The sequence below is a fragment of the Populus alba genome, chromosome 8, assembly GCF_005239225.2.
Source record: "Populus alba chromosome 8, ASM523922v2, whole genome shotgun sequence".
Taxonomy (NCBI): domain Eukaryota; kingdom Viridiplantae; phylum Streptophyta; class Magnoliopsida; order Malpighiales; family Salicaceae; genus Populus; species Populus alba.
This window is the reverse complement of record NC_133291.1, coordinates 9,386,757-9,404,141: the sequence shown is the minus strand read 5'-3', so window position 1 is coordinate 9,404,141 and position 17,385 is coordinate 9,386,757. Positions and strand designations below refer to the sequence as shown.

The window sequence follows — 17,385 nt, the reverse complement described above, 5'->3', positions numbered from 1 at the left end:
CTTAAGTTTGGAATGAACCAAGTTTACCTTTCCGAGCATTATATTATGTGAAAAACATCTCAAGTCTTTAGCTAGAATAATAATCACGTTACCACGATACGATGCTAGGATCTTAAGCGAGACAACAAGAGAAATAATTTATTATGGAGGCACGGGCATGCACGATAAATTTAAGAATTCATTCAAAATGGATCTATTATCTGAGTTCGAGTAAACGAAAATTGATGTAATGATATTCTTTTATGTACGGCCTAGGTGTTTTAATATGATTTTTAGTCACATTCACAAATTCTCCTCTCGGAGAAAAATAACAATCCTCTTTCCGAATTATTCAGATTAAACATGTTTTTTAAAATTACATCTAAAAAATATGTTTCTAAAAAAATATGGGTCATTGATTTTAATGCATAGCTATATAGAATTTCAATATCTCAATGTGAGCATGACGTGTACAGTAAATATTTCATGTAAATAACTGGTTTGAGTGGCCGTAACAATGTAGTGTTTGGTTATTTAAAAAACCACATTTTCTTTCACTTTGTTGCTGAAAAAAAAATCCAACTAAGTTATTTGATTTTCTTTATAAAAAAAAATAGTAAAATCTTTATATTTCTATATATCGAATTGACTCTCTATACATTTATACCAGTCTTTAAAATATGTTCTTACACTCAGCAGCAGTTATTTTGCAATGAAAACAAATGACACCTTAAAAAAAATTATCTTCACGGTACAAAAACATATATTTAATATGAATGTTTCCTGCACAATCTCATCTCTTTATGCGTGTTCCCGACATTTTTCAATAAACAGGCTACCATTTTCAGTGAAATTTTATTATTATTATTAATATAGGTGTTCGAGTCAGTTTATATATATACCTTGATTAATTTTACGAATCATGAAGTTAACAATCATGTAAACCTCCAATAACCTAAAGTTTGTGCAACTCGAACTGGTGATATCTGGAAAATAAATTTATAATCTAACCAGTTAATTTATACTTCTTAGGGTTACCATTTTTAATGAATTGATTCTTGATTTGTTTACTTAAATGCATTCATTTTTTAAACTTCAATAATGTTAAGTTTCATTAATTTATTTGTCAGAATCACTATGAGTGCTAAAATCTTTGACATGCTCATGATGATTTGGAGGGTGTTTGTTTTATATAAAATAATCCACATGCGAATATTTTACAGTGATATCTTTTTTTCTCTTTTATATAAAATATTCTACAACAATTTTAGTCAGTTAAAAACACTATACACAATCAATCTCTTAAATTTATTCATAAAATAAAACACTTGCCAAGGTTTCATATATATTTTACAAACAATAATCTATTTATGATATTATTCAACAATTTCATTTTTCAGTTATATCATTATTATCATCATTACTTTAATATATGACTTCTATTATTACTGTTCTCATTATTACTAACTCCATCATCACCACAACCCCTAACCTTCACCTCAACTTTTATTGAATCGCAAAAAATTCACCACCATAATTTTTACCCGTTACATTATTATTATCATATCAACAATCACCACCATCATATCATAATCGTAACACATTATCATAAGTTATATGCATTATAATTTTCATATCATTTTTTATTAATATTATAAAACATATTTGTCCATCAAATATTTTTTATAAAACAAGTGTCACAAGAATACGTTTGGTAATATATTTGAAAGAGACTTTCAAAATCATTTTCATATGAGAAAAACATCAATCTAGTATATTTTTTTTATAAAAAAAAATGCACCTTGACAAAATACTTCAAAAAACATCTTAAATGTAATGTCAAACGATGAAGTATAGTTTAGAGATTGATTTAAGGTTTGCACAAAAATTTCCCCAAAGTTGTTCGATGGTTCCTGGACATAGGAAGAAGATCGTGGGTTCAGTCGTTTTCTCAATCAAACGAAAAAACTGACATATGTCGGGGGAAATCGATAAAGACATTTCTCGTTCTGTGCAAATTCACTTACAGACCAGCCTAAAATCCGATCTTCATGCTCGTTTCTCGTGCACAACCAGTGACTGTACAACTCGATAGCAAATCATAGAATCTAGCAGAATTCTCTGCTCACGCACATAAGATTTCTTATAACCCAAGGCCAGAAAATAATTATCCATTAAGAAATAGAGATGTTGGGCCTCGAATGGTCACACTTTAATCAGAGTACCATGTACAGGGATGATAAAGTTTCTCGGTTTGTTTGATTTTTATTTTTGGATTTTGGTGCTTGGGTGTTAGCACTTCCAGACCAAATACAGATTCACTGGAGGCACGTGTAAAGATGACGGACAGTTCATAATTCACACGAGAGAATGCTAACGGTCACTGTCACTGACAGAGGAAAGCCATGCGCACCGTGTTAAGTCACACTCATATAACAGTATCAAATACTTGGCCTACGTCACGTTCATTCTACACACAGATTGTTTCTACATTACAAAAACGTTTTTTTAAAAAAATTATATTTTTTTTATTTTTTATTAACTTTAAATTAATATATTTGTAGTATCTTCAAATCATTTTAATATACTGATATCAAAAATAATTTTTTAAAAAAATAAAAAAATATCATTAACATATATTTTAACACGAAAAGTTATTTAAAAAGCAACAACAGCCTCTCTACCAAAAAAAAATGTTAATTTAAAAGTCTTAAATGCCCTAAAATCAAAGTTGAGAGTCGGTAAAACTGAAAGAGTTCGAAGGACAGTCATGACTATATTTTTCATTCTATGTTCGACAATTAAATTCCTAAAAAAATTGTTTTCTTGGAGGGAGGGAGGGAAACAACATAACAACGAATTCAACATCTTTGAAACCGGATTTGATCCTTTCTAGATATGTAACTGGGAGAGTTCCTGCGGCGCGCATGTTGTAACGTGAGCAATATTCAGAAAGATAAATTTTAAAAAATAAAAAAATTATTTTTTAATATATTTTTTTAAAAATAAACTTTAAAAAATAACTATAATTATATTTTCAAACATCTTTTTTAATACCCATGGTTTTCCAACATGAAACCAACAATTGCGTTTTATCATAAATCAACTGCGACATATCTAAAACAAACCAACCACTCTAGCACTGTGAAGGTAATCTTCTTGGAACTTGTTTGTATGTGATTTTGATTGTTTTTTAAATAATTTTTTATGTTAAAATAAATGTTAATAATATTTTTTTATTTTTAAAAAAATTATTTTTAACATCAACACATTAAATAATTTAAAAATAAAAATAAAAAAATTTTTAAATTAAATATATTTTTAAAATACAAAAATAAACATAGCCAGTGAGACATGAAGGTTTTGCTGACACGCTGCAGTAAAATGGAACCTCCATCACAGCTCTGCAAATGGAGTTGAAGGCTCTTGCACTGTTAAATCTTCTAGCAAGGGCAATGGAATTTATATGGTTTGATATAGTTTTATTTTGGAATGAGATTGTGGTTGTTTTTTAAAATAATTTTTATTTAAAAATATATTAAAATAATATATTTTTTATTTTTAAATTTTTTTTTTACATCAATGCGTTAAAATAATCTAAAATCATAAAAAATATTAATTTGAAGTAAAAAAATAAATAAATGTTTTAAAACGTTTTTAAAATATAAAAATGGAATCAAAATATGCATGCATAGACAAAATAAACCATATTTTGTTAGCAACGACAAGGTAAAATTCAAAATCATCCTTGTCTCAGGATAAAAAAAAATGAATGAAATTTGTTGTACTTTTTTTTTCCCTAGAAGAAATGCGGGACAAAGAGGGGGGTCAAAAAATTAATAAACAAGAGAAGAGGAATACAAGAGAAAAGGGAGAAAATTGAGGTGACAAATCTTCCCACGACAATAGTAAATGAGTGGAGCTTCACTGTTTTATATTATCATTAAAGCTTCTCTTTGTTTTTTTTTTTTTTTTCAATTGCCTCCCTCTCTAATTTTTTTTCCATTCCCCTCCTTTTTTTATTTCATTTTTCATTTTTTCTCTCAAATTCATCCTCTTATTCTTCTTAAAAATTACCTAATTGCCTTTAGATTAACTAAGTCTAGTGGATCATATTAATGGAACTTCCAAGTAATTTAATTTTTTTCGGGCTAAACAAGTCAGAGTCAAAAACATTTCAAAATCATAATTTTTTTTTTCAATTTTATAATCAAATTTTTCTTACAAGGTCAACCAAGTTATATTTGAACTTGTCAAGTCGACAAGTCATGTCGAAACAACTTTTATATAATTTACTTTTTAACTTAAGCTAAGCTAAGTAAGAAGTTAGATTGAAAGATTTTTTATGTCAATTTTTTTTTTTTATTATTTCATCCTCAAACTTTTTTTATTGGTTGACCAATATATCCTTAAACCGGTCAAATAAGTTAAGTTATATTGGAATAACTTTTATATAATTTAATTTTAAACTTAGATCATATAAAATGTCAAATCAAGAGGATTCAAAGTTTACATGCTAAATTAATATTAATAAAAATAAAAATATTATATAGCTTTTAATGAACTCGAGTATTTTTTTATTGCATTTAATTATTTTCTACCCAACTTGCAACGTTGATCAGTAAACTAGTTATTTTAAAGATTATAGGTCTAAAAACATTTTTTGATGTCAATTAATTGTTTAAAAATAATTTTGAAGGTAATATATGTTATTACAATGTCTTTAGGTGTGTCTAAATATATTTTTCAATGAAAACCAAACCGTTAAAAAATGAGATTCCGAGTGTTTACGAGGGAATTCAGCACAAATGCCAGATCCCAGATTCCCAACGATTAACCGAAGAATGCTGCGGCGTTACATCCTCCTTTCATTCTACTCGGGCTTGCAGAGTAGCCTAGGTCTGCGTGGGCTGGCTTGGTCCAAGCCTTGCATATCCTTTTAATGTTTATTTTCATTTGCTTTCTTCTTTTATTTTATTTTTAATTTTCCAACGTTTTTTTTTTAAAAAATTTTCCTACCATTTATCATAGCGGATGGTATAAATAGTTATAACAAGCTGATTTTTCACGGAGCCAAAACTTAAATGCAAGTGGTGAAGGTAAATTATTTTTTTTTCTCAAAGAAGCAATAATTATATATGATCAAATTTGATAAAATGAAGAATCTATTGCAAAAACAATCAATCCATTCCAAAACAAACCATCATGGATTTAAAAGTAAGCCAAGCACCTTAAATAGGGGTGAAACTGATAGCATTTGATAAAAAAGTCAAAATTAATATAATAAGATATATTATTAAAAAATTTATTTATATAAAATAAAAATATGATATTTTCATATTTAAATAAATAAAAAATATTCTTATTATATTAATTTTTACAGGGATCCGGGCTCCTACTTGCCTTCCCTGGTTCCGGCCATGACCTTAAGATTGTTATTGGTATAATCTTAAGATTGCATTTCTTGATTATCATTAAAAAAAAAAAAAAAAAAATTAATACCCAACCAGCACATGACTGCTCAACAATAGTTTATGACAGCATTCATGGTAACCGATAAGCTCAACCATAATACCATGATACCTCCTTTAAGGAAGCCATCACAATCATATATCATAAAAGATAGTACAATGAATGTAGCTAAAAATGATAAATGCATATTTCATTATAGTTTGTATTTAGGGCATGTGTTTAAAAATATAATAAAAATTGATTTTCAAATCACTTTTAACTTAAAAATACATCAATTTTTTTTTTTTTTTTAATCAAAAACACCTAAAAAAAATTAAAGCTATAAAAATATTTTATTTTATTTTTAAAATATAATTAAACCGCAATAATTTAATAACTTCAGTCACAGCTATTCGTCACTTGTAATGGGCCTCAAACAACTAATTTTTTTGGCCCGAACAGAGAGCTTCCATCAAAAGTAGCATATGCTCAATGGACGAGAAACACAGAGTGTGAAAGCACATAAAGCATAGTTGTGAGTATGTTTAAGTACGAAGCGAAAAACATAGAAATCTTGATGTGAGACAGCAATAAAGTTGTAAATACGCGTAATCCATGCTTTATGATATCTGAACATGGAGTGGCTGCCCAGAAAAAATATCGGGAAAACAACAAATAAAACCCCCAGCAGAAGTAGGTGCCCGCGGCATTTTCTGACAACGAAGGCGCTGAAATGGGGCTGTGTTATGCATGTTCTTATCTGCAAAAACCAACAAAAAAGCCACCTATTTTGCCGGACACCTTTCAACCAAGCATCCTCGTCGGAGCTAGTCGACCTGTGGAGCATTTTTTTCAGCAAGAAAGGATGAATAGAAACATAAAGATATGTTGGAAAAGCCAGCTAGCTAGCAAGGCTGCCAAATGTAGATGAGGGCTGGGAAAACGAAAACAAAATGGATAAAAAAGGGAAAAAAAGAGATGGGCGTAACGAGTCAAGTTAATAGAGGTAAATTGTAGGCAAAAAAAGAGAATAATATGTGAGAACAGTGCAGCCGTGCGTGTGACCATTGCTTGAAAAGAGAAACATAGCTAAAGTGGTTGTCTTAAGCTAGGAAAGAAACCATGTCTAGAACAATAGTTTTCCAGCTCGATTGAAACAAACAGTGGCTAGGTTAAGAGAAAATGAAGTTTACACAATCTATCATAATTGTTCTTGACAGAAAACTCATAATGTAATCACCAATGCTTACGTATAAATACAAAGGTCTTGCCTCTTTACAAATTCTAAGAAAAACCAATCCAAACAGCTCAAAGAGAGACTTACTAAATGTGGGTTATATACGAATCTGGAAATTTCCTTCCCGTTTTCCATCATATCCAAGCAGCAAATATAGCAAGAGCAAGAATAGGGTAAATCCCACCCTGACTCTAAAATATACAGAAACACAAAAAAATCCCCTGTTTTTAAAAGATTCTCGAGCAATTCCTAATTAAGTGGCCACCCCAGAGCTCTAAATACAGGATTCATTCTTGTCATTGGCACTGGTATAAGCTAGAAAATCAAAAAAGCATGAATCAACTCTCATATCTTTTCAAAAAGCATGAATCATAATCTAACAGCGAAAGCAATAAGTATAGAAGGCAGAGTGAAATAAGGCAATCATACGAAGCTGATTCACTGCATGGAATTGCAACAAATCAGGGGCAAAAGAAGCTGATGCAACGGTAATAAACAATACGGAGAAGTCGCCAAAAAAGTAAGGAGATGCCTGAGTAAAACTGGTAGGAGCCATAAAACTGTGTTCCTAAAGAAATACGCAGCAGTGATTAGCTTATACAATCAAGTCTGTGGTATAAATCATTGCAGTATATCAACACCTTAATTTGAATGTGCAGCATCCAACAAAAAAATGTGCAGAGGGATAAAAAAAGCTAATCGTCAAAGTGCGAATGACAGAGAAGGATTCAGTAACATAGATCTCTGCTAGAACGACAAACAGACACAACAACCTCAATACTGTAGACCCAAAGTTGGCATGTGATTCTAGAGGCATTGCATGTCAGTACTGTCAAAATGATCTCCAAACTCAACCTCAACATTACAGACACAAAAATGATTTTAGAACAGCAAAAATGATTCGAAAATGGAGGCAAAAAATGAATGGTTTTTCAGATTTTTACATAACTTTGGAGGTTTTTCAGCTAACATTAAATGCCACCCACACTCTCTTGTTGTCGAACCCTTCTCTTCCACTCACTGCTTTTAAATCTAGCCTCACAATGTCAAAAGAAAACAAAAGGTGCAGTCTTTTTTTTTGCAGGCAATACTTTTGCTTTCTTTAAGTGTTGCCTACGCAATGTATATTGACTAATCAATTATATCAACTCCATCACAACCTTCTTTCTTGATCAAAGATGCTATAAACTAAATGGTAAACTTTCATAGAAATCAGTTCTCTCCAAAGGGTGTTGACCTAAAACTCATTGAGCTCAGGTTGATAATCAATGTTCTTCACATGAGTTCCATTGTTTATCACACTTTGGACCGGAAGCGTTTAATGTTCCCACACAAATTAAGGGCTGCTAAAGAATTGGATTACTGCTCCTCAATAATGAAAACCAAAGAGATGGGCAGGAGGATAAGAACAGAAACAAACTGGACAAACAGACGCAGAAAAAACAGCGAAAAGAAGGCAGGGTCCCAACCAAGTGGATGAGATCTCAAGCTCAGGTTAACAGGCTGTTAGGCACCTTTCTTTAGGCCAGCGCAGCAAACAAAAACATTTGAATTGGTAAAAAAAATCATAAGTGAACCTGTAAAAAACAGTCGCCTATGAAGCAACGGAGGTAAATGAAGCAGTCCTGGCCAAATCTCTTTATTTCATCCAATAAAGTGTCTAAGTGGATATGTGTTAGAAGGCTGAAGTTCTCAAGCTGCAGATCAAAGGGTGTTAGCATGTTCTCTCTCAGCAAGTGGCAAAAAAACCAGCAGGGAAATAAAAAGGCGAAGGAACTCAACGGGAAAAAAGAAGAAGGATGACACATCAAAAAAGAAAAGAACACCTTCATTCGGTTGGAAAGCAATTATATTGGAACAGGGTCAGGAGAAGAAACAATATCACGATAGCATGCATTATATTCATTTCTTACAACATAATAAAGCAATCAAACCATAACAAACAAATCAAACACAAATGAAGCTCTCAATCTGTATTTCACAGAAATCATAGAACTTCAAGCTACCAAGTTAAAAGCATGGGACGGAGGTACAATCCATGGTTCACCAAAAACTATATATATATATATATATATAAAATACAGGAAGAAAGTAATGGAGTTGGTTTTTAACTTACCTTAACACCTGCATACCCTCCTAACTCAAAAAACCTAGAAATCAGAGAACTATGCATGACTTAACAATGAACCTGCAAATGCAGGTTTACTCGCAAAAAATTCCCAAAAACTTTTTATACATGCCATGAATTTGACAGCGCCATAAAATGGTTTAAATATAAGGAAAAAAAACACCAAAAAACAAGTATCAGCCTACGATCTTAGATATGAAAAGGTGGGGGCAGTTTTATAAAAATACACTGTAACCTCGAAAAGACAGGAAAAAAGATAAAGCCATGCGAAAGTCCATTGAAATGAACAAAAAAACATCGATAAGAATAAGAGTGCAAAAGAAACAAAGAAAAGTACCTCAGATAAATTAGGAATGAAAGAGCCCAAGATAACAGTGGATGAATAGGGAAAAAAGCGTACAACTGAGTTCAGAAAGCTGGCCGATCAAAGACCAAGACAGTTCCATGATCCTCTGCAAAAGACAATTAATCAGTTCCAAAAAAGTCAGGCCCCAGAGACCTCACCAAACTTGCAAGCAGCTAAAAAAAATACATGTCAGCAACTATTCCTAGGATTAAAACACACCAACCATGAAAGATAAAAAAACAAAAGAGGACAAAAAAGCCAATCAAGCCACCAAAACATCAAGCAAACATGGGCATAATTAGACCAAGGCAAAAGACAAAAAAAAAGGGGGGGGGGGGGGAGACGCAGCATAAACGCACAAAAGACCTCCTGAGAAGTTTCCCTCGGAAAAGGCCCCAAATATTCAGGTAAAGCCTGGACAAATAATCAAAAAGAGAGGGAAATTTTACAGTCCAAAGCTAGATAGGCAATCTCTTATCATCATAGAACGCCAAAACAACAAAGCCTCTTCAAGCAAGTCACACAGACGCAAAAACTGGCCAGCAAAAGCATACTGATACAGCCATTATAGTCAAAGTACCAGGCTGCCAAAACAGGTTGTTCAAAAAACACTCCCCAAAGCAATTTTTGCACCACATTCAAATCTATTTAATCTCTATCTTGCTTACTAACGCCTAACCGATGTTCTATGCGCCACTCCGAACGTTTTAGGTGGCTCTCATTTATTCCTGTTAAATGACAGGAAATTAACTGGAATCTTCTGCCCTGCCAAGCCATGATAAGAACACGGATCCATCCTTAGAAATCTATATTTGTAGTTAACCTTGCTTCGAAAGCAAAAGGATCCTTAAAAAACCCTGATCATTGATCAAGTGCTCTCAAAGTAGCAGCTCATCCACACCAGCAAACCTATGTTAACAATCTAAACACTACAAATAATCCATGGTTCAACAACCAATCGAATCCCAATGCAACAGGTACGTAGTATGGAAGCATGATCAGGCAAAAACAGAGAAGGCAATGAAAGAGGAAAAACCTGGCCAAGAAGAACATCCACAAAGGAGACAAAAGCCTCAGCAAGCCCACTGGAAAACTATTCCTATGAGACAATATGAACACAAAACAAACCTGCATATTCAATGAAAGAAAACCAAAACCTAGGAAGATAACCTCAAATAAATTAGCATCGAAAAAAAAAAGACAGAACCAAGCTAACGATAATCATGGAAGAAAAGTTGCACAAAAAGATGCACCAGGAGGAACAATGGTAGAAAGCTAAATGAACAAAAAGAGGAAGCAAGCATAGAGGCATGAAAAAAAAAAAAACAAATCGAAACACAAATGAGCCTATCTGCACTCCCCAACCCAAAAGAAAGGACGTAAAAGCATGGCGAGCCCAAGGGCAATAGTAGCTGCTAGGGGTGTTCAAAAAAACCGATCAACCGATTAAACCGAGAAAACCGAGAAAAAATTAACCGAAAAAACCGAACCGATAAAAAAACCGAATAAACCGATTAAAAAATTTAAAAAAACCACCCGGTTCGGTTCGGTTCCGGTTTTAAAAAGCTTAAACCGATTGAACCGGACTAAACCGAACCGGTTTAATTGAATCTAAAACAAAATATAAAACCTTTGCACCCGGCCCCCACTCCAATACCCGCCGGCCCCCACTCACCATCCCCCTTCCCTTTTCTCCAAAATCTTTGCACCCCACTCACCATCACCATCCCCCTTCCCTTTTCCCCAAAATCTTTGCACCCCACTCACCCTCCCCCTTCCCTTTTCCCCAAAACTTTTCCAACCCACTTACCCTTTCCCTTCCCTTTTCCCCAAAAGTTTTATTTTATTTTATTAGTTTCGGTTTTTCTGGTTTTTAAGGCTAAAAAACCGACCCGAACCGAACAAAATCGGTTCGGTTTGAACCGGTTTTCGGTTCGGTTCGGGTTATATTAACAAGAAATAATATTTTCCGGTTCGGTTGAATTTTTATGTTAAAACCGAACCGAACCGGACCGTGAACACCCCTAGTAGCTGCCATATTTTAAAACCTAGTAAAAGAGGACATGAAATGACAACATAGCAAGCACAGGTCCATAAAAGTTACTGTTTCTTTCAGCATATCAAAAATATTTTAAATTTTTTTTTTTTTTTAAATTTTAAATTAATATATTTTTAATGACTTTAACTTATGTTAACATTAATATCAAAAATAATTTTTAAAAATAAAAATATATTATTAATATTTATTTTAACATAAAATTATTTTTTAAATAAGTTAAAATAAAAAAATAACCAAACCAGAACAGTAGGAAAGAAAACCAAACCTGACAACAACCGCATAGCCTCAGAGGACAAACGACAGGAATCGGGAACTGAAACCCCCAAAGCAATTGTCCAGATTAAACAAATCGTCTAATCCCACCCAAGAAGCAGCAGCTCTCCCAATGTTGCAGGAGGACTAAAGTAATGTGCATTGAATGTATAATCATGATTAGGGGCCATCTTTTCTGAGCCAAGACCCATAATCGATAAAAATTTAGCGTAGCCACAATTAAAAAAAAAACCTCAAGCCGCTACCATACCCCACCAACATCGTTGACCAGACGAAAGGAGACCCAAGCCGAAGCAAGCCCAGCTCTCCAGAGGAAGAGGCGCAAACGACTCCCTCAAGCCAGCAGCACCCAAGCCCTGCCAGAGCAGGAAGCACCAATTGAAGCCTTGAGAAGAAAAGGGCATCTCCAGCCGAAAGTCAAAGCAACATTGCAACCAAGACAAATCACCCCAGAGCATGGGAGAGGAAGAGGCGCGAAGATCAGTTCTGTTTTTTTTAATTAATATATTTTTTGATATTTTTAAATTATTTTAATAAATTAATATTAAAAATAATTTTTAAAAAATAAATAATTTTATTTTTATATATTTTTAAATAAAAATCACTTTAAAAAGTAAACATTACTATACTTCAAATACCATAACATTCTTGATAAAAGTGATTTTACCGTATATTTTAGAGTTTTTTTAAATTAATTTTAATTTTAATATATATTATACATGACCATGCTAATAAAATTAAAAATTTACTCAGAGGAATAAAATTATTAAATTAAACTGAATATATAATTTGTATTGTAACGTTAAATACATTGCTTTTATCTTTTAATTTTTTTAATTTTTTTTTTGTTTTTTGGTCCAATCAGTTCTTGAAATATTTAATTATAAGTACATATAAGCTTTTATTTTTTGATTGGAAATTTTTTATGGCAAAAATACACATTGTAAAAGTATGCACGTATTTTTATCATGGAAAATTAAACTATTTGACTCATAATAAAACACTAGTCAAATAGCTAACATATACTAAAAGATTTTGGATTTTTTTTCAAGGTGTTTAGCTGAAGCGCCTTGTTTTTTCTGCTTCTTGCATTCGAGTTATTTTATAATTTAATTAGATGAAATTAAATTTAAAATCATAAAAAATATCAAAATATAAATGTTTGAAAATTTTTCAAGCTCATATATTTATTTTTAGTCATTTTGAACATGAAAAATAAAAATTATGGATACAAATATTAATTATTGAAAATAATGATTTTCTCTGATGACTTTTTTTTAATGAAGGTTGAAAAAACAAGAAAAATAAAATTTTGAACTAAAATTAATATTTTTTTTAATCTAAAAATTAAAAGGACCTCCTATTTATAGTTCAAAAAATACGAGGATTACATTGAATATTTTTCTAAGAGTTTGAAAAAACCACAAATCTTTTTTTTTTTTTTCACTTGGGTCCCTTTTTTTAATTTTTCTAATAAATTAACTGTTTTAAATTTGATCTTACAGGGGGGGGGGGAAAAGCGCTATGGAAGTCCACTATTCATTGAGTCTCGATTTATGACAGTGACAGTGGTGCGGATACCGTACGTTTAGTGTTTTATTATCAATAATAATATGTACTGAGCTAACAAGGAAACAATTCAATTTATTAATACGAGTAAACTAAAATAATTAAAATTTAATATGCGGTTGAGAGTGTAATTGTAATTATTTTTTTAAAATATTAATATTATTTTTTTAATTTTTAAAAATCAGCACATATAAATTAAAAACATAAAAATTATATTAATTAAATATATATATATATATATATATATATATTTTTAAAATACAGTGCAAAACACGCTCATTAAAGTTATTATTATCTACCACCTAACCTGTCACCACCCAACCCACTCTTTTAATCTCCAATAAATCAAATAATTAAAATTTATCTTACGATGTCTTTCTTTTCTATCTAAGAAACTAAATCAACACTGCTCTCATCCACTGAACTTTATCCAAAAAATGCCAACCGAGAATGAACCCCACGCGCCACTGCTCCGCCCTCGCCAAGACCCTCCGACCTCCCCAACATCCCACCAAACCACCCTATCCGCCCTCCTAGGCCGAGCCACCGGACGACGCGGCCCCTCCATGCTGGTAAGAGAAACAGCGGCGCGTGAGCTGGATGAGAGACGCGCCGACTGGGGGTACTCGAAGCCGGTCGTGTCATTAGACATGATGTGGAACGCAGCGTTCGTGGTGGTGTCGGTAACTATGCTTCTGGTGACGGTGAAGGAGAGGCCGAACACACCGATAAGGATATGGATCTGTGGGTACGCGTTGCAGTGTCTGGTGCATGTCGTTTTGGTGTGGCTGGAGTATAGGAGAAGGAATACGCGAAGAGAGAGAGATATAGAGAGCCAGCAACAGTCAACTGAGGAAGAGAATGTTCCTGAGAGTGACGACGAGGATGACAGGGCTTCTTTCATTTCTCCTAGATCAAGGTATAAAAATATTTTTTCCGTTTTTTTTGTTGCAATTGTTGGTTTCTGTGCCAATTTAATTGGGATTTTTCTTCTTGTTTTTAAAGGATGGTTTTTGTGTTATTTGTTTTCGGGGTCATGATGAGAGTAAAATAATAATGAAATGAAGAGGATGCATTTCACTTCATTTGTTGTTGGTTTTAGTTTTGCTTTTTGATATGCAGTGCTGCTTTACAGCTGGGCTTGGTTCCTCAGCTCACCTGTCCTTGAGAATTCATATTCCATCAAATTATTTTCATTGGAAGAAGACTAACACAATATCTAAAGTGTTAAAAGTTCACCAGTGAAAGTTTCTTGTTGGTGAAAATGTTGAGGATTACAGTTTTACCGGATGATATCATCCGCGGCACACTTAACCTGCCTTTTCACATAAACTAGTTGGATATTTTTTTAGATAATCGAAGGAAGGAGTTGTTTTTAGGATTATAAAATCCAGTGTGGGAGATTTTGACTAAACTTAGGATGGTGGAAGGTGGTTTTTGCACGAAAATGAGATTTATTTTTTTACTTATTTAATTACTTTCTCAATACAACAAGTAATGTTCACAAGTTTCTTGATTTTTAAGCATTTGTGGTTATAATGTTTGTGAAGAGCTTCATGGTTTCTCTAGCATAACAGTATGGGTATTTCATCCATGTAACTGTTGGACTCTGAATATCTATATCTCATGCCTGTGCCCGACTCTGCTCAGCTCACAAAAGCTTTGAATTATGTGATTTCACTGTGTATTCATTTATGCACGTGGGACTGAAGTGAGCTCCAAAATGTGATATCCTGCTATTTGTTATTGAGTGACTTTCCTCCTACTTACTCTTGTATGTCTCTCCAGTGGTATCACTCATAGGATGTTGTCTTAGTAACTTTACCAGAATGTTTTATCAATTTATTGCACTTTTTTTTAATTTAATGATATCTGCTCAGCGTTACTAAAAGATGTGAATCGGTGAATACGATGGTGTCATTTCTTTGGTGGATGGTTGGCTTTTATTGGGTAGTCTCTGGTGGCGATGTCCTTTTGCAAAGTGCTCCACGTTTGTACTGGTAAGCAGTTTACCAATGTAGTACTGAAATTCTGTTTCCAAGGTGGTAGGCATTACCAAATACCACAAGCTCTTTTGAAAGCTTCATGTGCCCATGTGTGAGAAAATTGAACTGCCTTTTTCTTCTTCATCTTAGGGGTATTAGGATGCAGGGCATCTCCATACTTTTATCTCCTCTGTGCTAGCTGCATGCATCAATGATATATGCAAACAAAGACCACAAGAATCTCTAATTCTGAATTTCTGCAGGCTGGCTGTGGTTTTTCTCGCATTTGATGTGTTCTTTGCGATCTTTTGTGTTGTTTTGGCATGTTTGATTGGGATCGCTCTCTGTTGCTGCTTGCCATGCATTATTGCTATTCTTTATGCTGTTGCGGGGCAGGTATGAAGATCTAAGATTACTAAATAAATAATTTGTTGACTTATAGGCCTTATAGCTGTTGGCATTTTCACTTGCTCAAGTAGGATTTACTGCTGCTCTCATTGCATGAATGACTATATAGGAAGGTGCATCAGAAGCAGATCTCATTATGCTGCCAAAATACAAATTTCAAATGATACGCAATGAGGAAAAGCCCAGCATTGAGGCAGGGAAAATGGTTCCTGTTGAAACAAGTAGTGGATTTTTGGGAACTGAGCGTATACTTTTACCTGAGGATGCAGTAAGTTTTGTTATGAGAATTTTCACAGTTTCTTAAAGCCTGTGGATCTGCACTGCTATAAACCATGTTATATATGTGTACTTACACCCCTAGTATTTGTGCATGTCTGTATATTGGTGCAAAATTAATTGAAAGAAAAATTGAGCTATTTATTTGCTAGTGCAATGTTGGTGAGCAAGCACCATATTAGATCATACCGAGATAAGTAGTGGTGAACTTGGCTGCTGGTTAATAATTCTGTCAATATGGAGTAATTGTTTAAATTTGGTGTCTTACCATAGATTGGAATCTCTTCTTAGCCAGTGATTACTTCTTCAAAATATCCTGATAAGAAGTGGAAAATCATGTCCCTCAAGAAGAATGAATGCATGTGTGTGAGTGGAGAGATGTTAGTATGATGTTGTGTATCAGCTCCATTGTTCTATTAAGTAGCTCAATTAATTTTTGTGAGACAAATGACTGGCTCAAGTAAGTCTACATTTTCATGCTAGGCTAGTCAGCTTCTTTGCTATGAGTTACATCAATGTATTAGGTTTGGACTTCAAAAATATAAGATTTAAGATTCTATTTTTGTTTGTTTTCTCCTCGATTAAGAGGAGAGGGTGGAGTGGTCTTGAAAAAAATGCTTTGATGAAAAAAAGTGGAAAATTTCAACGGCCAAGTCACAAGTTTTTCCAAGCGTAGTTCACTTCCACTATGATTTCTAAGAAATTTCACTAATGATCTGGAGTTTTGTTTCATCATTTTCTTTTTTTGATTTTATACCCATTAGGAATGCTGTATATGTCTCAGCCCATATGAGGATGGAGCCGAACTCCATGCACTCCCTTGCAACCATCATTTCCATGCTACATGCATTGTGAAATGGCTTAAGATGAATGCAACATGTCCTCTCTGCAAGCTCAACATTCTCAAGGGAAATGAACAAGCATGAAGAGAATACAAGGAGACACAGTATTCAGCTGGGTTGATGCCCACCGCACACTGTTCATCTTCATGTACCGAAGAAACCAAGGCAGAAGGAAAGAAGCTTCTTCAAATTTCTGTGAAGAATACAGGTTGTGTAATTCAGTCAATCAAGCTTCATTTAGTGTATTCATTTCGGCCTTTGGAGTTGTATTGATTCTTCTTCCTCTCCTTAGTTGCTTGAGGAGTGTGAAAAATGGAGCAAGAGTTTTCAGGCCTTCTGTATGCTTAAATTATATGTTTATAGCTATGTAATTGCACGATTGCATCTATAGTAGCCTGCTTAGTAATAATGATACATGTGCCCTTCTGATTGTGGCTTTTAGGTATACTTGTATCAGCCTCCTTGGCATTGTATTCATTGAAGATCTGATTTTCAGGCTTCATGGCTGTGTACAATTTATCTGTAGTGTTTCTTTTCTTTGTAGTTACATGGAATGATGTTTCTCATTGCAGAGGCTTATAACTTGTCCTGCCTCCAGTTCTGCTTCATTTCATGTAGCAAAAAGCCAAAAATGGGTGCTTGCTTAGCTTTGCTGGCACCTTTTCAGATTCTGTTTCTTCCAATTTTTATTTTTTTATTTTTTTTTAACAAAAGGAAACCCCATTGATACGGCTGGGGCAAAATAATTTTATTCTCTTGTAAACTGTAGTTGAGGCAACTCATTCATTTCAGATAATGACTCGTTCTTTATTCTATGGTATGTTTCTAATTA

General features: G+C 33.3%; 1 protein-coding gene and 1 long non-coding RNA gene across 3 annotated transcripts; one reads left to right on the top strand and one right to left on the bottom strand.

Moving 5' to 3' along the window:
• Nucleotides 1-6,660: 6,660 nt before the first annotated feature.
• LOC140955854 (uncharacterized) lies at nucleotides 6,661-10,542 on the bottom strand. Of its 2 annotated transcripts, XR_012170512.1 has the most exons (4): nucleotides 10,178-10,542; nucleotides 9,133-9,247; nucleotides 8,245-8,364; nucleotides 6,661-6,982 (listed from the first exon to the last, which is right to left on the bottom strand). It is a non-coding gene; the product is annotated as an uncharacterized lncRNA (long non-coding RNA). The 2 variants fall into 2 exon arrangements; XR_012170511.1 differs by having other exon boundaries at nucleotides 6,661-8,364.
• A 2,833-nt stretch (nucleotides 10,543-13,375) lies between these two features.
• On the top strand, nucleotides 13,376-17,100 carry LOC118054279 (E3 ubiquitin protein ligase RIE1). Its single transcript, XM_035065798.2, has 5 exons — nucleotides 13,376-13,961; nucleotides 14,923-15,042; nucleotides 15,291-15,423; nucleotides 15,545-15,703; nucleotides 16,476-17,100. Exons 1-5 carry the CDS (start codon nucleotides 13,480-13,482, stop codon nucleotides 16,635-16,637), a joined length of 1,056 nt encoding a protein of 351 aa, XP_034921689.1. The 5' UTR covers nucleotides 13,376-13,479; the 3' UTR covers nucleotides 16,638-17,100.
• The last annotated feature ends 285 nt before the right edge of the window (nucleotides 17,101-17,385 follow it).